Raw genomic sequence first — 27,557 nt, forward strand, 5'->3', positions numbered from 1 at the left:
TTTGTGTCTCCTGGTGTTTCTAATGTCATTAAATATGCAAAGATGGAACAAGTACTCGCATCCTTCACCTAAAAACACGATTGTCACACCGCATTGAAAATGTTACTGAAGTCAAAGTTTGTAGGGATATTCAGAAAAATATATTCTGAGCTACGATAAATCTGATAGATATTCTTATGAATTAAAGTATGAGCAGCATTTTACTGCTTGATTATCATTTTCATTATGGATTCATCTACAGATTCAATTTTTGAGTAATTAAAAACATTGAGAAAAGACCAAACCACCTTCACATTGACTGTATTGGACAGATGTAGAAAATACAATACTGACAGTAGGAAAGATTTAGAAGAAAGAACTATAAATGGTTTTGTTGCACCTGAAACAATTAGTAATATGATAATCAAAGTAATTTATCAATACATTAATACCCTTGCACTCAAATAGCCCGTGCTTGTGCTCTGATTTGCTCAGAGTGCACATTGTACTCAGATGTTTTCTTAATAGATTTCTTAAGCTCCAGCTTCAGCTCCTCTTGTTGCGATTTTGAGTGACAACATTACAAATCCCTCAACAATATATCTGCTCTCAAACTGAAAGACCAAATCCTTCGATAAATAAACTCATTCAACACCAGTTGTGAATCTCTGGCAGACGCCGCTGGGTCAGGTACGTGTGCTGAAGTTCTTTCGGCCCTTATGCATTTGCCTGTTACAAAACCTTGCATGAAAGGGTCAGTGTCTTTCCAAGGAATAGATCCAGCCCCCTGCTGCAGCCTCCTCCTCCTCACTGAGGGCTGTACAGCTGGCAATTTACAGACAGTAACACTGGAAGGAGTAATTGGCTGCTGGCTGCACCGCAAACTGGACCCGTGTGTGATCGAGGAGATGAAATAACAAAAGTGTCAGGATTGTTATCCTCGTTTTTTTTCCTTCTGTCTTTTGGGGGGTTTTCGGTTTGTGACCGTCGGGATCAAACCTTTGAGAGTCAGCTCCTCTCTCTCCACTGGAACCACTGTAACCTCCTCACACTGGAAATATAAGGTAAAGCTGATCAGTTCTTGTTTACACCAAGTTTTTATTGTTCATCAGAATGAAAACTGGACACGTGAGTCAGATTCAAGAGTTTTACAAAAAGTTATTTCGTTGTACTTACAAACCACATTTAAAAAAGGAATATCTTAACTTTATTAAGCAGCCTTGTGCTGTAAAGTCTCTGTAAAGTCTCCATTTCTTCATGCTTATAATATCCATACAATATCCATACGTGTGAAAGAGTCCAAGTTTCAGGATGCGTGACATTCAAATATGTGAGGAATGTAACAACAGGAAAACCTGATAAATAAACAGAGTCTGAAGTGTTGGTAGAACATCTGCTGGGACTCATTTAAATGGTGCAACTTTCTAAATAAGCTTAAATGAGTATTGTATTTATTAATAGATAATATATTATTTGTCACAGTTTTATAGATCAGTAAGATATTAATAAGAACAATGTTTGGGTTGCCAGGTTGTGAAAGTCCCTTTGATGGTGTTCAGGGCTTCAACTATTATTTTCATATTATCATTTAAGTCATCAATAATTTAATATCTACAATCCATGATAACATCTTAAAATGTTTTTCCACTTGTCTGATCTTTTGCCTTAAAGATATTCAGATGATTTATGACAAACAAAAGAATCAATGACTGAAACGATTCTTCAATTATCAAAATGATTTCTGTGTTGATCGACTAATTGATTGAGCAACAACGGTTCTCATGGCAACAGTATCTTGAAACGATGAGGTCAATATTCGTGTTCGTTTATAAAAAGTTCTCCAAGTTGCAGTTACAGATGTTAATCAATGGATTTTGGTCCAGATGCTGTGCAGATGTTTTCCAGGCAGTAAGTGTTTTTTCTAGGTCACTTCAAAAGCTGAAAAGAAAAAGTGTCGCACGGGAAGATGAGCAACCGAAGAACAACAGAGAAGTTGTTTTAATTAAAAGCTTATCAGGAATCTGAGTCTGGAAAACATTCCATCCCAGTGATTTGTTCCCATAGAGAGTGAAGCAGAGACCCAACAACTCTCCTTCCCCACAACTCATTCAGCAACTCTGTGCTTTCACTTCAGCCAGATTCACTTTTCTCTTTTCCTGTAGAACCTCTGCATGGAGCTGAATCATTCTGCGTTCACGTTTAATCCTGTTTTCTCCTTCATCCGTTACGTCCAAAGTTTCAACCAAACTCCCTCTGGAGCTCAGGCAGCTTTCCCCAGCGGTTTATTTCAGTCGGCTGAGCCACAGACCTCTGGCAGTGATTAGCAGCCAGATTGAGTGTGTGTTTTGTGTGTTCTGGTGGGAGTGCGTACATGCAGCGTCTCAGGAAAAGACTTTGTGACCGACTGCTCTGTGTGTGGAAGCGAGGGGAGCTGCAGCCTGGTTGACTTGAGCCTTTCACGTGACCTGATCCATGAGCACATTGGAATGGAGGGTCCCAGCTGCGGTGAGGGGGGGGAACTGTTTGCAGAGTGTAAGAGAGACAAGGTCGGGTTAGACTGGACGATAACTTTGCATTGAAGTCAAACACAGTGTTTCATAATGTGATGGAGGATCCTTGTAACAAAAGTTGCAGAATCACTACTAGTTCATAAATAATGAGACCTAAAGGATTTTATTCCCCGAGCTCTGGAAACATTGAAACGTTGCTGCAATTAAGTCCGATGGGGAAAAACACACAGCCACAAGATCTGGCTAAACTGTTTACGGCGAATCCAAAAGTACAGCCTTAAATGTGGGTAATGATATAATAGTGTTGTCTGGGCAGGAAAGCAGTAAAAGGGTAAAGACAGCAGGTGAACTTTGCAGCAGGATGTCGATCTGTTAACTGTGAAATGTTAAATCTGGCCTCCTGCAAAGGTTGGTGAAGTCCCCACATTTCCCAGAATATAATTTATTGATGTGTGAACGCTGATGGAACATGTCTGTGTTTTTACATCCTCGTCCATCGTCTCCTGGCCTGTGTCTTAGCAGACATTAGAAAATCCCTGGTGATGTCATGTGTCTAGTTTAACGAGCTGCTTGAAGGGAAAAGAAAAACTATGCACCACCAAGTCATCGTATTTATTTAATGCATATTTATCTATTTTAAGAGTGAGTGGCTGAAGGGATGTTTCATTTCTGCTTTTTGAGAGTTTCTGGAAAGATTAGTTATTTGTAGAGAAGCTACACGTGAACAAATGAACAGAAATCTCCAACAGGCTGGGAACCAGTATCACCAGAAGACTAAACCCAGTTTAATCTTTGCAGAGACTGGCAGTAGAATGTATTTTTAGCCTAGTAGCACAAACTAAGGTCACTCCCAGTAAAGAGGCAGCCAAGAATGTTTCCCAGAATATTTAAGATGATAATAAAGGGCTCGTCTTTACCTCTAATGACAAAATAACGTTTAAATAACGAGACAACAGCAAAGTTCAGACTTTGAGGTGTGAAAGGTTTGTAGACTTTGTGGAACCGGGAACAGGAACGGCAGACGTGCACCACGTAAATGTCATGGACGCAGTTTGATTCTTTCTGCCATCTTTGTTCTGAGCTCTTCTTCGAACACCAAAGTAAAGACTAAATCAATCTTTTAAAGTTTAAGAAATAAAAGACGTTTGTAGGACTACGTGGCTTCAGGTCCGACGTGGAGGCTCCTCCCCTGCAGACTGAACAGTGGGAACGTGTGGGGCCGTCCATTCACTGGACTCAGCCTCAGACATGAGTTTGGAAAAGGTACCTGAAGCTTGTGGTTCCTGCACAAACACATCACACTACTGTATGTGTGTCTCTGGAGGGACACCTCCCCCCCCCCACTGGCTGAAAGCTAAGGAGTGTCGCTGTCACGTTATCAATAGCAGGCCTATGTTGGTTTTCTAGAGTCGTACGGGAAGGTTTAAGAGAGAAGAGTTGACATTTTGTAGGGAAAAGGCAGCTCGTTGTATTGAGATATATGAAGGAGTGGCACCGTGATGGTGACAAACAGGAAGCTGCAGACAAACTGCTGTTGATCTCATCAACGTAAACACGGTCGCCCGATAGCGTGGTCGTTAGAATCCCTGTTCTTCCTCAGAGTCGAGTAGACACTGAGCAGATGGTTTGAATCAAAGTGTTGGAGCGACTCTCCACTCACATGAATCCTCCCTCCGTCCGCAAATCAGGTGGAAATATAAGGATCCTTTGCACATTGTGAGTAATGTTCTGTCTGTGACTGGTCAGAATCCACATCGACAGGAAGAACATCATATTTTTCTGGTCCAAAATAAATCAGAGGTGTGTTTTTAGAAATGATGAAGGTCAAAATGTCAAAATGAAAGTAAAAAAAGTCTAAAATAAAGCCCGAATGTTGAGAGTCAAAGTCAAAAGGTTGAGAATGAGAATGGGAATAATGTTGAAAACATGTTTCAACGTTATTGATTGAGGTCAAACTTCCTCAGAGGAAGATTTATTAATAAAGTGCGGAGAGTAAAGTTTAACTGTCGAGCGACTGAGCTGTTTGAGCTGCCAGTGTTCCATCTGTCCAATCTGCTGTTTCTCCTTCTGAACAGTTTTCAGCAGATTCTCCTCAAAGACCGAACACGTCGCCGTGTGTTGATAATAAAAGAGAAAGAATTTCCTCGTTGCTATAAATGATTAAGATAAGATAAGAACCATATCACCAGTTCATCTCCACAAGGCGTTTTGACCCGGAAGTCCAATGTGCTGACTTTAGTTGTGCAATATATTCTGAAAAGTTCAAAGTTTATTCTTGCTGTGCAAAATAAATACACCGATATTGACTTCTCACAAAATGTGATGGGCCCAGTATTTAGTTCTTTGATTCACAGAAAACCTGTTTTCTTCATTTTGGGATGTGACCTCAGACTCATCTTTTGTCTTTTGTCTTTTCTTCAGCTGAAGTAATGGAGAAGTCAAGACGGGGACAACAGTTAGCCCTCAGCCTCCTGTTCGGGCTGTTGTTACCGAGCTGTGTGACCCAGACGACGCCGTCAAATGCAGCCACGACGGCGGCGGCGACACCCTCTCGGACCCCCCCGCCTCAGACAGAGCGGCTGAAGGTCCGACTGACTGGATACCCCCGAAAACACAACGAGGGCCGCGTGGAGCTCTTCTACAAGGGGGAGTGGGGAACCATCTGTGATGACGACTTCTCAATAACTAACGCCAACGTGCTCTGCCGCCAGCTGGGCTTCGTGTCCGCCACAGGATGGACACACAGCGCCAAGTACGGCAAGGGCCAAGGTACAAATCCACTCAGACGCTTCCTGAGATCCAGTGTCTGGTTTAACACACGACAGTCGGCCATGTGGATATTTTATTGTTCCGAGCTCAAAATGACATGAATATTCACACAGGGATTCAGAGGACAGACGATAAAAGACAAAAGTTATTGAACAGATCCAGTTTCTATTGAGATTTCAGCAGTTTTAGCCTCCATACAATAAGAGTATAGTTCAGAATCAGAAAGGGGGGGGGGAAAGAGAAGTGACAGAGGGAGACAGAGGATTCGTGTTACAGGAAGATAATGATAAAAACATGACGGTGCCTTCACACGATGGACGAGCAGCACAGTCTCCAGACCTGAACCCCGTCGACCTGGGATGAACTGGACTGGAGGTGCAAGTGAAGGAACCTGCTGGTGCAACACATTAATGAGAACTATTCTTTATAAAGTTTAGTCCTATTCTTTGACAGGATAAGATTAAGAAGTTTCAGTGTATTCGAGAGATTTAAACGCCCTTCAAAACCTAAATAACATCGTAAATATCACATATGAAACCCTCGTGTTTATTAAGAATAAATCCAAACTTCACCTTATTCAGACTTGACTAAATTCAGCTGCACCAGTGTAACAAGCAGCCGAGTGTGCTGATGACTTTCCACAGGCCTGACAGTTTGCTGCCTGTACAGGGAAAATCTGGCTGGACAACGTGCTGTGTAACGGGGGGGAGAGGAGCATCGAGAACTGCAAGTCCCGCGGCTGGGGCAACAGCGACTGCACCCACGACGAGGACGCTGGGGTCGTGTGCAAGGACGAGAGGATTCCCGGCTTTTTGGACTCGAATGTCATCGATGTAAGTCTCTGAAATAGATTTAACGAGATTTTTTATTTTATTTTTGTGTGGAGAGTTCATTAAAACACAGTTAGAAACCCATTAACTTTGCATGGTAACAGTCTCGCTGCTCCGCCGCCTATAGACGCCTGCAGTATTTTAACCCACATGGACGACATTTAAACATTTTAAAGGCTCCATGTGTAGCTGCCTCACACATGGAGCTCATAAACTCTGCTCTGCACCATGTGGCTGAACCTCTCCCGAGCATCTGCCTCTCTCAGTAAAACCCAACAGGCGTCGGGAGCAGAGCAGCATCCGGCTGACGGACTCGAACGTGCACTGAACTCCGGAGAACCTCCTGACACCTTCTCCAGAGTATGTGTCAAGAAGTGAGAGGCTCCGGACTTTCTGCCGATATTCTCCATCCCAACTCGACAGTAAAACTCAGCAGAAAGTCCTCAGGATTAACTGTGAGCGAGAGATTGTGTTAATCCAACTCACAACCAGAGAAATCTTACACATGGGAAACAGAATAATTTAGCAAACTAATCTCTTTAATGAGGCAAATCTTAAAGGCAGTATGAAATAGAATATACATTTTCCCAGTTTAATCCTGTGTCCCTGCGTTAATTGTTCATCGTATCTTTTCTCTTAACCCTAACCCTGTAAATCGCTTTAATGACTCATCCTGAACTCAGGGGCCTTCTCGGATTTTTGACTCCCCCGCTTTGACAAGGTGAACAAGGTCAGACTGGAGACTCGTCTGCCCAGACGGATGACTGGATGATGAGTCACTGCTATGTAGCAGGATGTGATGTAAGAAAGGTTCATAAGAGACTTGAGACTTTCTGCCCCAGATGTGGATCCAGACTTCGATCTGTGCAGCCAGGACTCTTCTTCTTCTTCTCCTTAATAAATCACAATGAGAGTGAGTCAGTGCAAAGCTGGAGATCAGAGTTTGTCACGTATACCACTTGTTATAAGGGTTGGACCTGAAATGACTCACTGTGTCTGTTCCTCTCATTCAAAGGTGTTGTGTTAAGAAATGTGCACGTGTGAGAGTGTGTCTGTGTGTTCGTCAGTGTGAATATCAAGAAAACAAATCGTATGACTTTCTGCAAATAAAAATACATTTTATATGAATTATGACTCCCACAGAGCCAGGTGGACGAGAACAAAGTGGAGGAGGTTCGACTCCGGCCCGTCGTCGCCACCGCCAAAAAGAAGGTGCCGACCACAGAGGGTGTGGTGGAGGTGAAATACAAAGACGGCTGGGCCCAGATCTGCGACCTGGGATGGACGATCAAAAACACCCGGGTGGTCTGCGGCATGCTGGGATTCCCACACGAGAGGAAAGTCAACAAGAACTTCTACAAGTGAGTGAATCGAGTCTGGTGTGGAATCGTGAGGTTAAAGCGACAACTGAGCAGAAGGTTAACAGCAAACTTGTGTTTCGTACGTTACTCACTGTCGCCGTGTGTTGTATTTAAAGAACGCAATGAGTTCTATGGTGCGCCCCCTAGTGGAATACTCAAGTAACACCACACAGCAATTACAAGATGCTTCTGAACATACGAATGTGCGGCGAAACAGCGAATGTGTCTCTAACTTTCCTCTCAGCAAGACTACAGATATGTATTTATCCATCAGGAGGAAATTCCTGAACTTTAAGATCCTTCTTTTGTCCCATTTTCAGCTTTTTAAAGTTGGAGAAAGTTTTTTACTCATGACCATAATGGGAATTAGGCCTCTGAGCGAAGCAGGAGCAATTTTCTTGTCCACTCAGGCTGAGATGTTAGAGACTCAGTCGTCGTTCTCGTCTGCAAAGCAAAGCGGAAACAATTTGACTGAACCACAGAGAGTGAACTTTGTTTGTTAAAGAGCGAACTTTGTTGGACCTGATGTTCACAGTGATGGTGTGTGTGGTCTCTCTCGTCTGTCTGCCAGAGCTGCAGCTCTACAGCAGAGCACACAGGAAGCTGAAATGTTTGGACGAGCCTCTGCTCTGTTTTTGTTTTTCCTTTGGATCAACGGACCCCGGTCGGGTCAAATATTTCATGTTCTGTGCTTCTGTTTGGGAATTTGAGGAGTGATTATCAACCTCCTGCAGAGAAGGAACAGTATGAACGCGTTTATGGTTTATACTCCGCAGGGCTCTGTTTGTACAGAGGCACTCAAATATGTTTTATTGGTGAAATAAAGTTAAATATTAAGCTGCTTCCAACTTTTCAAATGTGAGGGTTTTTCAGTTTTTTTTTATCATTCTGGATTTTTTTGGTTGTAAAATGAACGATATTTGAAGACAAGACCTCGGTTTTCAGTTCTTTGAGATTTTAAGCTGCCATTTATTTTATTGATGAATCATTAATCATTTGGTTTGTTGAATGTTACAGAAATAGAATAAAAGTTCTCATCACAATTTACTAAAAACTAAGGTCAAATATTTGTCATTCGAAAAACCAGCAGCAAATACTCACGGATGAAAAGTTGGAACGAAGTTGTTTCAGCCCTAAATTTAAATAAAGATTAGTTCCAGCCCCGAAAATGTGCAAATATATGAGAAGAAACACATTTTTTCAACAAATTGAGAATTTTCTGAATAGCTAGAATAGTTATGTAATCGTGATCATACAACGGTGACATAGAGTCTGTCACATAATACACGGAAAACCTGTGGAATGTCAAAAATGTTATTCCCCACTGACCCTCCGCTGCTTAAAGAAGTGGGTGTGTGCATGTGTGTGTGCAGCCAGTATAAGTGTGTGTGTGTGTGTGTGTGTTTGCATGCAGTCTCTCTCCTGTATGATGGAATTTGGCTGTCTCACTGTTGCAGACATCTGAAAAAGCAGGCAGCTGAGAAGGTCTCCAGGTCAAAGGTTAATGTCTCGGCCGGTGGAAGGTACTGAGTCACGGGAGAACCCACCGTCCTGCGCCGGCAGCTCTGTCGCTCTGACAGTGGGTTTCCTGTCGGAGTAGGAATTAGCCATGTAGCTCCTGTGTCTGTGTAGTCGACTCCTCCCCCTCTCTCTGATAGCGTGCTACTATGATGTGCAGCATGTGAATGGGTCGTGTGATTAGATTTGATCCTGTAACCGAAGGTCGTCTGGTGTAGAGGGTTAGCTTTCTGTTCATTTCTGGTTTGTCTTTCAGATGTCTTCTCTGCCATGGTTCAGATTGTACAAACTGACGCCTCCAGCTCCCAGATCTCCTGCACAGACCATTTGAAATCAAAAAATAAATAAATTACCAAAGACAAATTAGTTTGAAGGGATGAGGTGTTTTCAATCTGCACCATGTCAGCGACTGGGACTTGTGTTGTTTTTTTTTTGTCCTTTTACTCTAACACAACATCTGAAAATCCCATTCCTCAGCATGGTTCGCTTTTTGGAGGTGGCAGGTTACTTTTAATCCTCGGTTCTTCAACTGAAATAGTCATTGGCCTCGTAAACCTCAACAAGAACTGAACTGTGTCGGTAAAAAATAACTCCCAGTGTTTGTTTTGGCCGGCTCAGAGTGCCAGGCGGGTGGAGCTTGCTACGTGGACTGAAAGTATCAGGAGGTCGATCCTTTACACGTTTTAGATTTTTGATATTTATCACGTAGCATCAATAATGAAGCAGAAATCTGAATAAATTCATTCAGTGCTCAACCACTAGCTTTGTTTCTGTATGTGAACCATAATGAAAATCTGCATCTGATGTATTAAAACAAGATAATGATCATTTGCATATTCTAACTGATTCAGATATGGACCAGAGTAAGTTTTTGATGAAGGAAAAAACTACGATTCTTATTTTGGCCTTGTGCTCGTGAAGTTGAAGAACAAACAAAAAGCAGAAACCATACATCGGCCTGACTCAATGTGGTAACCTGAGATTCACGTTGTGTGATCAGTCCGACACAGTTTCTACTAACAAACATGTCACGTGTCACTTTCTAACCTGTCATGCACTATATGGCCAAAGGTTTATGGACACACTATCTTATTTGACCCATTTACAATTCATCCTAAAGGTTTGGACGTGTGGGACGAGTTGCTCCACACCAACCTCCTAACGAAACAAGTCCTCAGTAACATGAACACGTGGACATAAGTTTTCCGTTTGGTCCGTGTCCCATCTAATAACATGGAGGAGATGAAGGATACTGCAGCCACCCACCAGGGGGCAATCAAGAGGCTTCACTTCTGGGGAGTTGTCACGTCGTCCATCTTTGTATACGATCTGTTTGAAATGCAAAAAAATATATATAAGCAGCATATTGTTTAAAATATCATTGTGATATTTCCATTAATTGCAGCTGAGGTGTTTTGTCAAAAGTACACGTGAGTATTTAGACGAGTGTGTCCACATACTTTCGGCCATGCAGTGTTCATGTGTATGTACAATAGAAACAATGAATGTCAAAGTTTTTAATAATGTTATTTTTTACTCGTGTGTTTAAAAAGGATGTGTCACTTTCAACAAACGTGCAACTTTAACTGAAAACGACAATTTCATTTGACAACAACCGTGTTGAAGGAGACGCATCCTTACGCACAGCGTGACCTCAGCTTTTAACTGTGCGTCATCATATAACCTTTGTTACTCAGATTTTGTGTGTGGCCTGGTTGTCTTCCCCTGACTGAGCCGTCTAACCCGTGTTTACCTTGCAGGCAGACATCCACAGCTAAAGCTAACGCTAAGTCTAAACAGAGCAGCCCTGGCAAAAGGTAAACTGAGGTTAAACCAGTGGGATTCAAGCTGCGTGAAAAGACCCAAACACATGCTGCTCACAGACAACACACATTCAAACTGACGAGAAAGGATTAGCAGCGTTAAAAAATGTCTAATTATCGTAACCACATCCATCCCCTCCGGCGCCAACACCTGCCGTGCACATGTGGCTGCCGAGGGAGCGGTTCCAGAACAAAAGCCTGCAGAAGCTGGTAGAATGTTTAGAGTCGAGTCTCAATTTCTGTATGAAATTCAGGGAAAACAAACATTTTATTGGTTTCCCTGCGCAGAGTTATATCCCCGACTGAAGTAATGTGATATAAATGTTAATTTAGATTAGAGATGCTCTCATCTAACTCTCAGCAAGAAAGAAAATAAGTTTATTATCCACAAAATAACATTTAGTGAATGGGTTTCCGAGTAAAATCTATTTCTTTTGATTTCTTATTTTACTGGACAAGTTTTTACTTTTTGGTTTCCAAGATACGATAAAACGAAGGCCCCTAAAAACTGTTTTTATTTTGTGGAACGTGGTTTTATAATTTAGTATCTGGGATAGTTTGTATGTAGCTAATACTACTGTGTGTGTGTGTGTGTGTGTGTGTGTGTGTGTGTGTGTGTGTGTGTGTGTGTGTGTGTGTGTGTGTGTGTGTGTGTGTGTGTGTGTGTGTGTGTGTGTGTGTGTGTTGTTATGGCCCTCGTTTGGGATGCAAGTCAGTTTTTCTGTGTAGATCAGGAGGATTGTGTATCTTTGGTTTCATTCATTCGTTCACGTGTTCATTCATTTTAAAATAATTTTTGTGTTTCTTGTGAATACATTTTGAGGCCTTTAAATTTCTTAAACATAACTGAGGGATTCATCCATTCACTCAATATTAAAGTTGTCTCTTCCCCCTGCAGGTTGTATCTGGAGCGTCAGAAGAGCTACTTCCACCTCCACTCTGTGGCGTGCACAGGCACTGAGGTCCACCTGGCAGCCTGCCCCCTGGAGTTCAACAAGCCAAACGCCACGTTTCCCTGCGCGGGCGGCATGGCGGCTGTCGTCAGCTGCATGCCGGGGCTGCTGTTCACGCAAAACAACAACTTGAAAAAGAAACTTAAACGTTCGGTAAAGTCGTTTTTTTTTAACTTTGCCCTTTGGCTTGAACCCTAATTGTAGATAATCGAAAAACACGAGATCATTCCACGTTGACCACAGCAGCACAAAACTTAATTTTTATGTTTTTTGTGTAAATTAAGTTTCTTTATTTTTAAGTCTGTTTGGTTTTGCAGAGCAACGTGAGGCTGAAGGGAGGAGCCAAGGTGGGCGAGGGCCGCGTGGAGGTGTTGAAGGACAACGAGTGGGGGAGCGTGTGCGACGACCGCTGGAACCTGCTGTCGGCGAGCGTCGTGTGCAGGGAGCTCGGCTTCGGGAGCGCCAAGGAGGCTCTGACCGGAGCCCGCATGGGACAAGGTCAGAAATATAACAAACAACCACGAGATCTTGGGTTTGAGCCGAAGCAAACAGTCGTTGAATAATATAATCACGATAATTAAGAGAAGGTGATTACATAATACAAGCCAGTCTGTATAAAGTACTGTTAGGATTTGTTCAGAATATGCGTTTAGGTTTTTTAAGACGATTCTCATCTTGGACGACATGACTCCCAGAAGTGAAGCCAAATCATCTTGACTGCCCCCTTGTGGCTGGCGGCAGTATAGGTCATGAACCCCACTCCTCCATGGTAGTGGAGAGGACTTAGACCGAACTAAAAAGTAAACTTTAAATGTTTCTCAAAGATGGTTTCCGTCGTTTTGTCGTTCTTATCACACTTGTGTTTGTTCAAGTGGGAATTTTTCTAGCAAGTTTTGGTTTTAATTAGATATTTGATGCCATAAAAACAGCGTGAAACATCATGATTGACAGCTGAGACTGATCCACGATTAGTCGAGCACATGTATGGGCGGGACCTTCATCTATCTTTCCCCTGAGGCTGTTTGAGTTGAGGGACGTCTGTATAAGTGTCTTCACAGAGGTCCTCAGTCGTCACCTCTGTATCTCTCAGGTCATCTCTTCTCCTCCCCAGGGAACCGATCTCCCTCTGCTCCTCAACAGCTCCACATTCCGACATATTTTCCTCATTAGGAGCTTTTTCAATAAGCGGAGGAATGCTGTGAAAGAAAGACAGAAAATAAACTGTGAGAAGAGTTTTTTTTTCTTTCTGACCCAAACTGCAAAACGTGAGCCAGGACTCAGGAAAAAGTGCTAAAGGCCGTTTATTGTGAGAGATTTGCAGATGGGCTTTTGGTTTTCAGGCCGTTTTGGCTGCGGCACTGGAAAAGACAGAGTTACTCCACCAACACAAAAATCTCAGTCTGTCATTTCCATTCATTCAGGGCATCGCTCTGCTGCAGCTCATTCACTTCACAGCTATTTACTATGAGACTCAGAGACTCCTACGTGTCAGGCAAGGAGAACCGTCTACCGCCATCTGTCTTTAACATTATAAACAACGTAAAGGGTGATTTTAGTTGTTCATAAATTCTGAGTGTAATTTATCAGACACACTCCTCAGCTCAAATCGTCACTTCTACTCTAAACTCACACTTTTCATATTCATTACCTCGGTACCTAGTTTGTTTGTTTGTGAACAAGAAAACACTGATTTCACAGGAAATGTGTGTGTGTGTGTGTGTGTGTGTGTGTGTGTGTGTGTGTGTGTGTGTGTGTGTGTGTGTGTGTGTGTGTGTGTGTGTGTGTGTCTCAGTGATTCAAGAACATGGAGGTGTAATTGGTATTCAGGTATTTAACCATCCTCAGATTCCACCAGTGCAGAAACAAGCAAGTCTTTTGAAGGGCAGCAGGGTGGGGCTGTCTGCTCGGGTGTGTGTGTGTGTGTGTGTGTGTGTGGTGTGTGTGTGTGTGTGTGTGTGTGTGTGTGTGTGTGTGTGTGTGTGTGTGTGTGTGTGTGTGTGTGTGTGTGTGTGTGTGTGTGTGTGTGTGTACATTATGATTTCCACCTCAGAGGAAGTTGGCTGAGAATCTGTCCCTGGTCACAGAATCTCTTTGAGTCAGCAGCAAACCAGCTCCGTGTCTCACTTGGACGTCAAACCACTACCTGGATGGTTTAGTCCAAGAAATGTTCCTGAACGTCACTGGAGTCGGAAACATGCGCCGCTGAAGGAATTCCTTTCATAGAAAATGAAAAAAGAAAATTACTTCAAACGATCAGCTCATGGTGCGTTCAGGGAGTTTCCAGAGTGAAGGTGAAGCTAACACACCTCAACTTAAAGCCGGGGGTTAGTGTCAAGAGTCACTTCACAGAAAGTGTTGAAGCTAAGTTCAATCAGGGGAGATTTCAGCTGAAGAATGAAGAAATAAATGGAGAATGTTCGGGATCTGAATGAGATGATGAGTGGACTCAGTGGCGTTTGGGACATGGGATTAAATACGTGTTTAACTTCTTCAACTGATGCCCCAGTTAATGCTAATCCGTCCAATTGTTTTTTTGCGTAATCGTGCTAACTAACAAACACAACCTCCTTGTCAGAAGTGTTTTCACCTCTGGGCAACTGCTTTAATCTGTCTTTCATCCTACATCTGTCCAGGGATTGGTCCGATCTACATGAACGAGGTGAAGTGCCTCGGCCAGGAGAAGTCCATCTGGAACTGCCCCTTTAAAAACATCTCCTCCGACGACTGTAAACACATGGAGGACGCCGGCGTCCGCTGCAACATCCCCTACATGGGCCTGGAGAACTCGGTCAGAGCTGAACCTCCGTCACACACATCGTAGAACTGTCACGCTCACTTAAACAAAGTCATTTACATTTTTTAGACAATTATTATACAGTTTTTAGCGAAATGAAATTGATTATTTGATCAAATTGTGCTGAATAAGTTAACTGCATCAGAAAGGACTTGAATAATGGCTCAGTTGATATTGTTTTATTGTGCTGTACCATCATTTTAACCTTTTCTGATCTAAACTATGTTTTTCCTAACATAAGATTTAGAGCTAATCCCAGAAATCTCACATTTTAACTCTAACCTTGTTTGCCGCTGTCACAAAGAACTGAAATGTCATTTTCCTCTCATCTTAAGTTTCAAGTTTAATATTTGTACGTATTGAATTAGTGGAATTGCTTGAAACCAGGTGAAACCAAAATGTATTGTTTGAAAAATACAGTCCTTGAATTTTTCTGCAAACATTCACTCTTTTCTGACAGTGACATTTCCCTTCACGAGTATAATCTGGTTGTACAGTTTGTTTTATAACCAGATTATACTCGTCCATGTCTCCTGTAGATACACACAGAGCCCAGCTCTTGTGTATCCACGCTCCGCTCTGTGGTTCCTAACACTCCTTGGCCAACCACAGATCCGGCTCACGGGGGGACGGACCCGTCACGAGGGCCGTGTGGAGGTGCTGAGCCCGGACTCCAACGGGACGCAGAGTTGGGGTCTGATCTGCGGAGAGAGCTGGAGCACCAGGGAGGCCACGGTGGCGTGCAGGCAGCTGGGCCTGGGCTACGCCAACCAGGGCCTGCAAGTAGGTCGCTCACAGCACGAGGGCAACTTGACATATGCAAATATGATATACTGTCATTGACACCCAGTGGATCCCATCGTTCCATTACAGAAAACCACTTCTTGTCACTCAATGAGCTGCTCAAACAACTAATTGCTGTTGTGCATGTTCAGAACATACTTGGACATCCATGCAACATATGACAGTGCATCATAGTTTCCATATGGAGTAGACGCTTCTTTCCCTGAATGAAAGAACCAGACCCAGTTCTGGTTTGTTCCATGTGGGCCGAGCAGCCACACATGAAGTTTCTAATCCCACTCAAAGCCACTCGCAGCTAAAACCGAGCGGTGACCTCATCTGGAAGCCACGCTCTCTTTGCCCTCGCCTGTAAAACTTTAACCCAACTGCTACTTTAACGACGTGTTCTCCGCTGTCCGAGGACCCGAGTGTGAACGCAGCCGGTTTTAGCTCAGACAGTTCAGGGGCGGGACAGGAAGTGTTCCCCCTCACTGACTCCCAGCAGGACGTCTCTGCAGGTCCGGATAGTGGGCGGCCGCAGCAGTTATGAGGGCCGGGTGGAGGTTCAGGTTGGGTCCAAGTGGGGCACAGTGTGCAGCACAGGCTGGACCACGAGGGAAGCCATGGTGGTTTGCAGGCAGCTAGGGCTCGGCTACTCCATGCATGCCATCACCGTAAGTAGGACCAGAGAAGTAGAGATGTGATCCACAATGAGAAATATAATGTTCACAGGTTAAATCTCTGTAGATGCATTATGTAGTTTAAAAAAACATCCATGGCGATTGAGGAAAATGAAAAATAAGCAGAATCTTTGTCTTACAAAATGATCTTGTAGGAGCAACTTGATTCAAGTAAGAAACATAAAGCTTGTTTGAAATAATCCAAATATCTTATGGATTTAATGTGCAACTGTGAATGATTTCTGTCAATTTTTACCTTTTGACCTCACATGGCTGTGAAAAGTATAAAAGCAGATGCAACACAACGTCCACATTTACCTCCACACGTAAAAAAATTGACATGATATTTGATGGACACAAAATATACAATCTTATAGTTCTTCACAGAATTATGGAAATATTTTTACAGGATTGTCAAAGCCTCTGAGACACACCCTCGTTTTTAAACACAATTTAAGGAGCCAAAGTGGATATTTAACATTTCAGACAACAAAATACTTTATGTGAAATAATATTTAAAAGTCCAAAGCAACACAAGGTTTTGCATTTTTTTAAAAAAGTGACCTCAGTTTGTGAATGACTGGTTTCTGCTTCTCGTGGTTGAACCCAATCTAAGGAAACCTGGTACTGGGACAGCAGTAACGTGACGGACATGCTGCTGAGCGGCGTGAAGTGCTCCGGGACCGAGATGGCGCTGAGTCAGTGTCAGCATCACAAAACCGTCAGCTGCCAGAAAGCAGCGGCCAAGTTTGCAGCCGGAGTCATCTGCTCTGAGAGTGAGTAAAAAAACTAACAGCAACACTGTGTTTCCGTTTTATTTTCCTTTATTTAAAAAGTCTCATTGAGAGAAACATGTGATTTAAGTCAAATTACAGAACACAAACAATACATTTTATTACTTTATTGTATTTTTTTATAGAAAACAGCTTGAAGCTTTAGAGACCATGCAGCATTATGTGAGAAAAATAATCAAACAATTCAGTTTGTGTGCAGCTCAGATTTATTATTTAAAATTTTACAGTCTTTACAGCTGCACATCCATGAAGCTTAGGACAATGTAGGAGACACAAGCATCAAGTCAAATACCTTCATTAAAAGATTTGTGACATTTGTTCACATTGTCGACATTTTTTAATTCCTTAAAGACAAATTATTGACTTATACGAGCAATCAAAGTAAATATTTAAAAAATCCCAAACAAAAGCAACCAACAACCTGAAATCCAAACTAAGTTATAGTCGAGTTCCACTAAAGTTCTGTACAGGGGCAGATCCTGACAGTATCTCCCCCCCTCTGTGTCCAGCGGCCTCTGACCTGGTCCTGAACGCCCCCGTGGTCCAGCAGTCGGTCTACATCGAGGATCGGCCCCTGCACATGCTCTACTGCGCCGCCGAGGAGGACTGCCTGTCGCAGTCTGCAGCCAAGGCCAACTGGCCGTACGGACACCGGCGGCTGCTCCGCTTCTCCTCCCAGATCCACAACATCGGCCGGGCCGACTTCAAGCCGAAGGCCGGGCGGCACTCGTGGGTCTGGCACGCCTGCCACGGGTAAAGTCTTCATCAGTTAAGAAGTTGAGTTGCTGGAACCATCTCTGGAGGATGGTTTCGACTTATATTAACTTGTTTCCATTTTTCTCTGTGTGTCACAGCCACTACCACAGCATGAATATTTTCACCCACTACGATCTGCTGAACTCCAACGGTACCAAAGTGGCCGAGGGACACAAAGCCAGTTTCTGTCTGGAGGACACGGACTGTCAGGAGAGTGAGTCAAAGCACAGAGCCGCTGTCTGAGTCTCATCCACCTGCTGCCTTTATAGGACTTACATCATTAAAACAACACGATAGCTTCAATTTTATGTTATCTTTAAAGATTCAGCAGGTGTACAGAAAAAACACAGAAAAATAGCATCATCTTTAAAATGTCTTCGATATTGATGAAGGTTGTTGGATCTTTTTTTATCTCAGGTGTTTCTAAAAGATACGAGTGCGCTAACTTTGGCGATCAGGGCATCACTGTGGGCTGCTGGGATTTGTACCGTCACGACATCGACTGCCAGTGGATCGACATCACAGACGTCAAACCTGGAAACTACATCCTGCAGGTGAGCGGGACGGTGCGAGGATCAGAGTGCAGCGAGTTCCACTGGCCACGCGTTTCCTGTCAGGAGCTAAAAACCAGCACGCAGGAAACACAGGAACCAAAACAGCCGTGAAGTTATTTACTCCAAGTGCAACGATGAGGAAACAATGAAGAATTAAAAAAATAATCAAAGTAAATGCAGCAGAAACAGAGATATCGTCTTTTTTATTCTTCTTCTGTATCAAAACCTGGAGCCTACATTTCCCACAATGCCCCTTGACTCAAGTGACATCTTTTAAATAAGTCTCTACAGATTTTATAAAACTTGTTTCGTAGGTGAAGTAGTTCTTCCCATAGACTTGGATAAAAAGGTTTGTGACACCATGACTGTGAAGTGAAGCCAAAACATCTCTATCGCCCCCTGGTGGTTGGCTGCTGTATAGGTCATAGATCCCTCCTTCTCTGTGTCTGTGTGATACACGTCAAATACATTTTTCTCAGAGATGGTATCCGGGATGTTTTGACTTCATTCCTGGAGAAGAAGTAGACGTGTCGTCCATCTTTATTTCCTGACGTCTACACTTCAGAGTTAATCTTAAAAAGCCACGACTGTGCTAATCCATTCTGTGATGGTCCATCCTGTTATTAACTGGGTTGTTTCACGTGTGTCGCCTGCTCAGGTTGTGATCAACCCCAATCAAGAAGTGGCCGAGAGCGACTTCACCAACAACGCCATGAAATGCAACTGCAAATACGACGGCCATCGAATCTGGCTCCACAACTGCCACATCGGTAAACAGTCACAGACACGAAACACGGTCGGATGCTAAATGTGAAAATGTGGCTTCGGTTTAAATCGTGGTTTTTGTTCTGTGCAGGTGACGCGTTCAGCGAAGAGGCAGAGAGGAGGTTCGACAAATACCCGGGAGAGCTGAATAACCAGATTTCTTAAAAACAACCACAATATGAGGATGAATAAATAAAATCACACCTCACTAGCTCGAAAACAAAAGACACCGATTCTTCATTTTCAGGTGCCAAAATGCACCTCCCCGTTTGTCTCAGATTATTTGTAATATGCAGTATTTGCAGTATTTTACTCTGGTGAATGTGTTTTTATACTTGAATATTCAAGTGCTAATGTTTTTGTGTTTTTTCTTTTCTCAGTCTAATGTGAGCAAACGAGATGGAGTCAGATTTTACACGGCCAGTTGTAAAGTCTGCGTGCGACAAATGCACAGCCTTCTTTTGAATGTGTTATGAATGAGGTTGTACTTTGTCATATTTTTTTATAACCAGATTTATTTGACTCAGAACGAGCGGGTTTCAGATTCAGCTGACGTGTGATCATTTCATTGTGTTTAGAGGAAACCAGAACGCCACTCAGTGGAGTTTCCCCTCATGAAACCAGGTTTAAATCCACCAAATCCAGATCTTTATTTACCCCGAACACTCATAGATATCAGTCCCCTGAACACGTCTGATTTTTATCACTAAAATCCATGAATTACCTCCTGAGAAATTCATATAAAAAGGACCAAAAAGGACTCGAAATATTGATGAAGGTGATGATGAATTCCTGGATTTGCCCTTTTGTCCCGATAATAATTAGAAGGGTTCTCTCCTGGGTCCTGCCTCACCCCTCCACAACATTTCATGGAAATCAGTTCTGTAGTTGTTGTGTAATCCTGCAGACCAACAAACAAATAGACAGGAGTGTAAACAAAACCTCCTCTAAGCACCTAGAAGGGCCCTCAGAGAGCAGACACCTCCGCCCGATGTGAAGCACAGATCTGAGGCATGACCAGGAACAGACTCACTGGGGACTTTGACCTGGATCGTTTACTTTGAACTGGAGTGTTAACACGAAGAAGTCACATCAAACCTGCCTCTGCAGCTATTTTATGAATGTATTTATTACCAATATCGAGGTGCTCGTTCGTTTATTGTCAGTTTGCTTCGGAACCGGCTTGTTAGTCCGTGTGTATTTTATAATAGTCGTTTAGAGCCGAGACGTTACTGAACACAAAACTACAATTACCCTGAAGAGCTGCTGTTTGTTTGCTGATGTAATCACACCTGCCGCACCAAATAAAAAGGAGAGGAACAATAATGGTTCTGTGGTCCAGAGACTTATTTGATTAGAAACTCTCAACGGAGGTTTGAAGAAGCTGATCTGTCTGTGAACTGCACGTGTTCACACAGTTTCAACAGAGACTGACTTCATTTAGCTTGAGTCACATTTAAAAGGAAGAACAAAAGTATCTATCATGTTAATAATCATAAGTACAAATTGGGAAATTACCAGTCAACATAAGAATACAACCCTATTGTGGCCTAATATATATTTAATATATCCTGATAGTGAACTTATATTCTCCATCGGGTCCTTTGTTCTAAAATGATTCATCTTACTGAGGCTTAAATGTAAATATGGAGGCTACAAGTGAATTTATACTCAGTAGACTTTCTTTGTGAATTCATTCAAACGTCTGGTGGAGAAAGTAAATGATTTACAGTTCATCCTGAACACTTCACATTAATGACTGAGTCCCGCTCGGCTCAGAGAAATAATAACAGTTCAATACTGAGCGTAGAGTCTGTGACACGGACGAACCTGTGAGAGCTGCTGCCAGTTCTGAGCTGAGAGTTCATCTCAATCCACCGCTAATCCCACTCTTCAGTGCCACGGCCGAGCAATCCCATTAACCCCGGTCAGCAATCACATTAACCGTGTGCACGGCTTGACAGCAAGTCAAGTAGAGCAGCAGTGTTGTCAAGCACCCGTTCTGTACACAAACCAACTACGCTTTAGCTTTTAAGTAATTACTATCTTTCTGTATCACCCCGATTCGTTTAGCCATACAATAACAATAAAATAATACATTTTTAATTTCATTAGTGCATTTGGGTTTATCAAGGCCCCTTTACAGCATTCATAAAACTAAACGCACTGATCAGGGGCTGCATCTAACAATTAATCTGTAGATTATTTAATTATATGTATATATTTTTTTATTTTAATATGATGAATTCCTCACCAAGTATCAGAAAATAATGTAAAACACACCTCAAATGTTTTTTTCAACAGACACTCAACCATTAAAATACCTCTTTTCTAAGAAAACCTTTAAATAAGTGAGAATTTCTTATAGAAATTAAATAATTAATTAAATAGTTGCATAGGGACTCAGTTAATGACCTAATTGCTTCATCTCTTCTCTACACCACCAGTTAACATGTATTATACTGATGAAGAGGAGATGGCGATGAAGAGCAGGTTGGTTAAAGGAGTTTAAAAGGAGATTCAAAGAACGTTGTTCAAACAAGAACAAAATCAGTGTTTTGTGTTATTCTTTCCTCCCTCCATCAGTGTGGGGGTTAAACTTTCACAAATTATTCATCTAAATCCACAAAGTTCAGTTTGAAGATGTGCGAGCTGCGTAGTGAAGCAGGCTGCTCCTGTGTTTACCGCCTCGCTGATCCCTGCCCTCTTCTCACTGAAGCAGGTTATTTCAGCTCTTCACCCCTGAGCACCATCATCTCATCAACCTGCAACCTGGACCCACACAAGAGGATTACACCGCTGCAGCAGCACGTTGTCCCAACATGAGCTGGTTAATACACGAAGAGCCGCGCAGGGCGCCACCTAGAGGCCGGCGGCTCAAAGTGCAACAATAGAGGAAGGGATTGTGACGTCAGAAGAATGTTTAGACATTTTAGTTTTCAAGGAGTTCTTAATGACTTTCAGATGCTGAAATAGAGACAATGGACTAATCTTTATCCTATACTGATAAAAAAATATTGAGTGGAAACCCCAATAGACATGAAGTTACTTTATGTATACATTATATATCATGAACAGACAGTAATGATGAAACAAACATGTTCTGGTGAAGGTACACGACTCAGATAAAGGTTATAAAACAGACGTGTGGAAAGTAAAGGCGATCATCACTCAACAGGAGCTTCCTGTTAAAGTTGGAGATGTCTTCTCCTCCTGTCAGAAGCTAAATCGACTCCAATCTCAAACTTTTCTGATGACGTGACACCTGTCCATCAACCATAACTACTTGAAATCACAATCTAATGCAGATACCTGCTGATGAAAGATTCTGAAATACTGAGTTAACAGGTACAACAGCTTTCTCAGCCCGAATGTTTTTTTTTGTCCGGACAAAATTCACTTCCAGTTGGATTAGACTGAAAATCCCCACATTAGACAGAGCAGGCATCCGTCTGTCGTTTTCTTCTGAGACAGGTTGGTCTGTCGCTTCACTGCAGCACCGTCTGTTTAACAACTCTGCCTTCTTTGTCAATGGCAAAGTTGTAGTTCTTTGGATTATCCAGAGCTTCTTCGATTCGCTGATCCAAGTTCTCCAAGTTGATGAAGTTCTTTGCATCCTCCTGTAAAATGATGAAAGTGTGAGATTGCAAGGTCCCCTGAGGTTTGGACAGAAAAAGAAGCAAAGCAGATCTAAAAGACTTTGTACCTGCAACTGCAGAACCTCCCTCTCTTTTACTTTGATGAATTCTTGGTGTTCTTGTTCCTGCTTCACGGCAGCTTCTAACTTCTTGTGCTCAGCTTCCTCCTTTTCCTTCTGGATCCTCATGACTCTGGAAGATACGGACGACAGGCTGAAGGATCCACATTGTTTTTGGAGAATAACTCCATGAGTCTAAACTGGGTTCATATTCTTTATCATCTTATAACTCACCTGACGTTGAGCAAACGGAGGTTCTCCTGGTTGTTCCAGGCCATGAGGGCGCCATGCTCCTCCGCCTCCTGCCTCGCCCTCTCCTCCGCCCGAGAGCCCGTCTCCTCCTCGTACTTCTTTCGCAGCATCTCCTCCTTAAACTCCAGCCTGACGAACACAGAAGAAAGAGTCAGACTCAACCAAGTCAAATATTTACCACAACACCATGTAATCTGCTGGGTTTTTACAATAGAGTCACAATAGTGAAATAAATTGGCCGACAGTTACTTATTGTGTGGGAAGTACATAACATTTTGTCATAACAACAATAACAAATAACATTTAATGTGACATGAATAATTCTTGTTAGAAAAAATCACGTGGCTCAGTTCAGTCACTACGAACACAAACCAAGAGAGACACAAAACAGCCACAAGCTTTACTATGAATTATCACAAAGAGCAAAACACCAGAGAGATATAATAAAACAACCCCAATATTACTTAAAATCAATATCAATAGATTTAAATTGACCCCTGAATTACACAAAACGACGCAAAATGAGCAGGAAACACTTTAAATTGTTAGAATAAGACAGAACACGAGCACACGTGTATTCAAAAATAACAGCAAGGACACAAAAATAACGTAAATAAGCTGAAGACGATGGAATTGTTATTCTTAGGATGACATTGACATAACAATAATAGTAATAACAGTAGATTCCGTGTGACAGGAGCCTTTCCAGACAACCAGGGTCAATCCATCACAAACCAACATGGGGGTAATTAAACTAAATCAAACTAAAAGGTTAAAACATGAATTAGCTGCGGACTCCGTGTCCCCGGGTCGGTCACTCACCGCAGCGCCCTCATGATCAGCTGGTACTCGGAGAACCGCTCCTTCATCACCACCATCTCCAGCGGGTCCACGGGCGGAGGCAGCTTCACGCGGCCCACCTTGGACTTGGCCACCGGGTCGTTGCGGGACTTTCTGCCGCGGACGGCCGCCACGAGCACGGCGCCCCTGGGTGCGAGGAGCCGGGTCACCTGGACGCTCCTGCCGCCGAGCACCGGGAACATGGCGACGCGGCGATAAGCGGGAACAAGGTGCAGGTTATTAAAGCGCTAAACGTCACCGGTTAATTTAAACGTTTTTAACATTGACACAGACATGTTAGCTCCCGTGTAGAGGCGGCCATTTTGTTCACCTCTGCCCGGAGGAAGTGATCAGCAAAAGGGAGTCGTTGTCTCCAAGTCACTGCCCCCTGCAGGTGAGGCGGTGTATCACAGCGTGTGTTAAAGGGATAGTTCACCCAAAAAATGAAAATTCACTCATTATGTGAAGTTTTTGAGTCCACAAAACACTTTAAGAGTTTCAGGGGTAAACAGCGTTGCAGCCAAATACAGAACAATTGAAGTCAAGGGTGACCACTTCTTCAAACGTTAAAAGAAACAACAGAAAAAAAACATTAAATGCCTCCATTCTGCTTCGGTGGTGTCGACCGAGTTGGTGTCGACCGAGACATTCAAATTCCACTCGAAACAAGGTCATTGACGCCATGTTTTTAGCCTAAATGTTCTCTGAGATCCTCCACTGGAGCCACGTTCACGCGGTAGCATCAGTAGTTCCTGTAGCATCACTAGTTCCTGTAGCATCACTAGTTCCTGGAGCATCACTAGTTCCTGTAGCATCACTAGTTCCTGTAGCATCACTAGTCCTGGTATCATCCGAGATTCGCTGGTGTCGTCACGTGACCCTTGGGCGAGAGCATACAGGCGCGAGCTTGTGCTGTGTGTGCGTGAACGTGTCTCCAGGCCGGAGGTTAACAGCCGACATGTAGGTTAAAAACACGGTGTAAATGACACATGTGCACAATGACAACAAGAACACCTTAAATGATCGTAGTAAGATTTTTGAAAAGACTGTTAAAACACAAAATGGCCACAAGAGAAGATCCTGCAACGATTCAAAATGACTGCAAAGACACGACAACCACAAAATTACTCAAAATGACATCAAACAAGCAGAAAACCGTGAAATTACTCCAGTGGATCTCAAAGACACATTGAGGTGGTCTGCAGTCTTTTATTATAACATGTCTTCTTTGTGTCTCGCAGTAGTGAGACTGGGACTTTTACATCGATGAGGCTGTAAATAGATTTGACTTGACTCCAGAAGTCCTGTTTAATCAGCTTCAGATAAACTCTGGTGTCCTGTCGCACAGAGGAAGAATTCCATGCACCTTCACTTCGAGTGGACGCCTGGTGTCAGCCTGGTGACTGATGATCCTACCACCACATTACAGCTCCAGCTCGCTCGCCAGGACCAGGGAATGATGGGAAATGGTGCAGTGCTGCTGTGTGCTGTTGCTGTGACATTGAGAACTGTGGGTAAGGAGAAGTTCAAGCAAGTGAAATGACAGACTTACGTTTATTATCAATGTTTACGAGGGAAAAACAAATCAGTCTCAAAAACCATCTCACTATTTACTGTTGCTATTTGTTATTATACTGATAATTCCTATATTCCAGTTACACATCCCTCTAACGTTTTAAACTGGTGATACAGTAATAAAATATAATACTAATATGAATGATGTGGCAAAAAGAGCCTCATAATTACACCTATAATTAGACTGATAGGTTTGCAGAAAATTCACCTTGGCTGATTAATTAGGCTGTGAGATCATTAGTGTTAAAATAAACCTGTGACGTCCTGATCTGCTTTTGTTAAACACACTTTTTTATAACTTACCCACTGAACATAAATTAAATATTTATTCATCAAATCTAAAATGAGGCGGCAGCTGATGCCTGTGTCTTAACTCAGAATAGCACATACACAGTTTTGCACCTTTTTAGCGTTTACTTCTGGTGACACATTTTAAAATATCAGGCTATAAAATCACTTTGTTCAACAGTTGTAATAGAAATGCTGTCTAGTGAATATCCTGAGACGTTCCAAATGACAAGTCAACAAGCAGGTTGCAGGTCAGTTACGAGTTTATTCAGCTTGTTGCCAACTGTTACAGGAACATCGAGCGTAATGCTGCAGGGTTTGTGTTGGTGTCACAGATGTTAAAGCACTGTCAGGTCTAAGATCAGCAGACAAACAACAAGGAGCTACCGCAGTTCTCTTTTAGTTTCGTTGCTTTGCCTTAGCTTACGGAAGAAAAAACGAAAAAGCTAATGCAGATAGGCCGAGAGACACACTGCATGATTATAAGGAGAAACCAGTAACGGTTTAGTCTTCCAAAGCATTTACACATCCAGACGACTGAGCAAGAGAAGACGGGTTTAAAAGAAACTAGAAATCAAAATAACCAGATTTAAAAAACTCACCAAAGCTTGCAGTATATGTGTAAATGTAAATGCAGAGGAAGAATAGCTAAAAAGCAAAAATAGATTTAGTGAAAATAATTTTTTAAGGTTACTGGTTCCCTGACTATACGACTTAGAACCAGTGGTGCAGGACAAAGCATGATCGACTGGTTGAGCTGCAGGTTTCTTGCATCACTTCAAACACAGATAAAAACCAAGCATCCAGAGATTAGGGGAGTTTTTCGTCCTCCTTCACAAACAATTGGTTAAATGTTTGCACAACGAGGGGTCGATGGGGTCAAATCGTTAACTCTGCTGCTTGGATCTTAACGTGTGCGGCGGGGAGGAACTCAGCCAGATCAACGCGGCCGTCCGACGTTACTAACGCAGCGCAGGCACTCTGCAGTTTACAGTTTGCCGTCCGTCTTGATGTGCGGTGTCAGAACGTGTGTAGAAGAAGGGGGACTTCTGGTGGGACCTCTTGTTCAGCACAAGGGCGCGTCTGTCTTGAGAAGGATGAGCTGTTGGGTTTGGGGGGTTGGGGGGTTGGGGAAGATGAGAGAAGGATGAACACAAGAGAAATGAGCGAGGGAGGAGGGTGATGTTCAGGGGCAGGGCAGGGAAAGAAGGGGTATGAAGAATTCAGGTTGATGCCAGGCTGGTGGCATTTAGGTTTTAGTTTCGGGCGGGATGGGAGGGGTAAGCCAGGCGAATCTCTTCCCCCTCCAGAAGTTTCCTGAAAAGGAAAAACAGATTTCACATATTTGCACAACTGAAGTTTGGGCTTTTAAATCAGAGAGCGGCCACATTAAAGCGAGGGTTGGTAATCCCGGCAACCGATAAACCCCGCCCCTTCCCATCCGCCCTCTCGTCAAGGCCACTCCCACAAAACACATGAACGTGCACTGACAACTGCTAGAAGCCGACTTTTTCGTTAACTTTATTTATTGATGCTATCGGGACATTAAAAGTGTCTCCGAAACAATTTAAGATGAGAAATACTTAATTTGCAGAAAGTATTTTGGCAGCCTTATATCTCGTGTCATTTTGTGGTCCTGTGATGTCATACCTGTACGCTGCTATTTCAATGTCGAGCGCCATCTTCACGTTGAGCAGGTCTTGATAGTCCCTCAGGTAGCGCGCCATCTCGTGCTTGGCCTCGGTGATGTCCCGCTCCAGCTCACTTATCCTCACCTGAGAATGCAAAAAAAAAAGAAATTCAATGGGAAGCTACACACACGGATATAAAACTACAACTCCTCAATAGGTTTGTTTGAATGTCTCTTTCTCTCTTTTCTCTCTCCTGTTTGTTGCTTTTCCGATTTTCTCCACTGCTGTGAACCTGCAACTGTTTCCTGCTGAGAGCACCAGTGAGGGGAGGGGGGAGCTGCTGCAGGAAGACGTTTACATGTCATCTTGCAGCAAAAGAAGCTTAATCTTCTCTTTCTATTTCGA

At 43.0% G+C, this 27,557-nt stretch overlaps 3 protein-coding genes across 4 annotated transcripts in view; 1 reads left to right on the forward strand and 2 right to left on the reverse strand.

Moving 5' to 3' along the window:
- The first annotated feature begins 792 nt into the window (after positions 1-792).
- Positions 793-20,197, forward strand: loxl3b (lysyl oxidase-like 3b). 2 transcript variants are annotated; one of them, XM_035168192.2, is made up of 16 exons: positions 793-1,043; positions 4,911-5,258; positions 5,928-6,091; positions 7,232-7,449; positions 8,907-8,972; positions 10,728-10,784; positions 11,689-11,896; positions 12,061-12,241; positions 14,377-14,531; positions 15,150-15,320; positions 16,617-16,776; positions 17,304-17,547; positions 17,649-17,764; positions 17,968-18,104; positions 18,763-18,874; positions 18,961-20,197. In XM_035168192.2, the coding sequence occupies exons 2-16, from the start codon at positions 4,919-4,921 to the stop codon at positions 19,032-19,034; spliced, it is 2,403 nt and encodes an 800-aa protein (XP_035024083.1). In that variant the 5' UTR covers positions 793-1,043; positions 4,911-4,918; the 3' UTR covers positions 19,035-20,197. The 2 variants fall into 2 exon arrangements, with proteins under 2 accessions (XP_035024083.1, XP_035024084.1); XM_035168193.2 differs by lacking the exons at positions 8,907-8,972; positions 10,728-10,784 and having other exon boundaries at positions 794-1,043.
- A 1,706-nt stretch (positions 20,198-21,903) lies between these two features.
- mrps26 (mitochondrial ribosomal protein S26) lies at positions 21,904-24,019 on the reverse strand. Its single transcript, XM_035168857.2, has 4 exons — positions 23,641-24,019; positions 22,801-22,947; positions 22,576-22,699; positions 21,904-22,489 (listed from the first exon to the last, which is right to left on the reverse strand). Exons 1-4 carry the CDS (start codon positions 23,859-23,861, stop codon positions 22,358-22,360), a joined length of 624 nt encoding a protein of 207 aa, XP_035024748.2. The 5' UTR covers positions 23,862-24,019; the 3' UTR covers positions 21,904-22,357.
- A 1,747-nt stretch (positions 24,020-25,766) lies between these two features.
- Positions 25,767-27,557, reverse strand: part of si:dkey-33c12.3 (uncharacterized protein LOC335380 homolog) — a 3,081-nt gene continuing 1,290 nt past the window's right edge. Inside the window, exons 2-3 of the mRNA XM_035168854.2 lie at positions 27,172-27,296; positions 25,767-26,838 (exon numbers count right to left, since the gene is read on the reverse strand). Coding sequence (XP_035024745.1) covers positions 26,778-26,838; positions 27,172-27,296 — 186 coding nt within the window. The 3' untranslated portion in view covers positions 25,767-26,777. The remainder of the gene's footprint in view (positions 26,839-27,171; positions 27,297-27,557) is intronic.

This window comes from Hippoglossus stenolepis, chromosome 10 (genome assembly GCF_022539355.2).
Source record: "Hippoglossus stenolepis isolate QCI-W04-F060 chromosome 10, HSTE1.2, whole genome shotgun sequence".
Lineage (NCBI taxonomy): Eukaryota > Metazoa > Chordata > Actinopteri > Pleuronectiformes > Pleuronectidae > Hippoglossus > Hippoglossus stenolepis.

Coding starts and splice junctions, on each gene's coding strand:
- loxl3b (XM_035168192.2), top strand. CDS start 4,919: ATGGAGAAGTCAAGACGGGGACAACAGTTAGCCCTCAGCCTCCTGTTC. Junction 12,242..14,376: donor CGGAGCCCGCATGGGACAAG/GTCAGAAATATA, acceptor ACATCTGTCCAG/GGATTGGTCCGATCTACATG. Junction 18,875..18,960: donor GCTCCACAACTGCCACATCG/GTAAACAGTCAC, acceptor TGTTCTGTGCAG/GTGACGCGTTCAGCGAAGAG.
- mrps26 (XM_035168857.2), bottom strand. CDS start 23,861: ATGTTCCCGGTGCTCGGCGGCAGGAGCGTCCAGGTGACCCGGCTCCTC. Junction 22,948..23,640: donor CTGATCATGAGGGCGCTGCG/GTGAGTGACCGA, acceptor TGTGTTCGTCAG/GCTGGAGTTTAAGGAGGAGA. Junction 22,700..22,800: donor CTCCGTTTGCTCAACGTCAG/GTGAGTTATAAG, acceptor CGTATCTTCCAG/AGTCATGAGGATCCAGAAGG.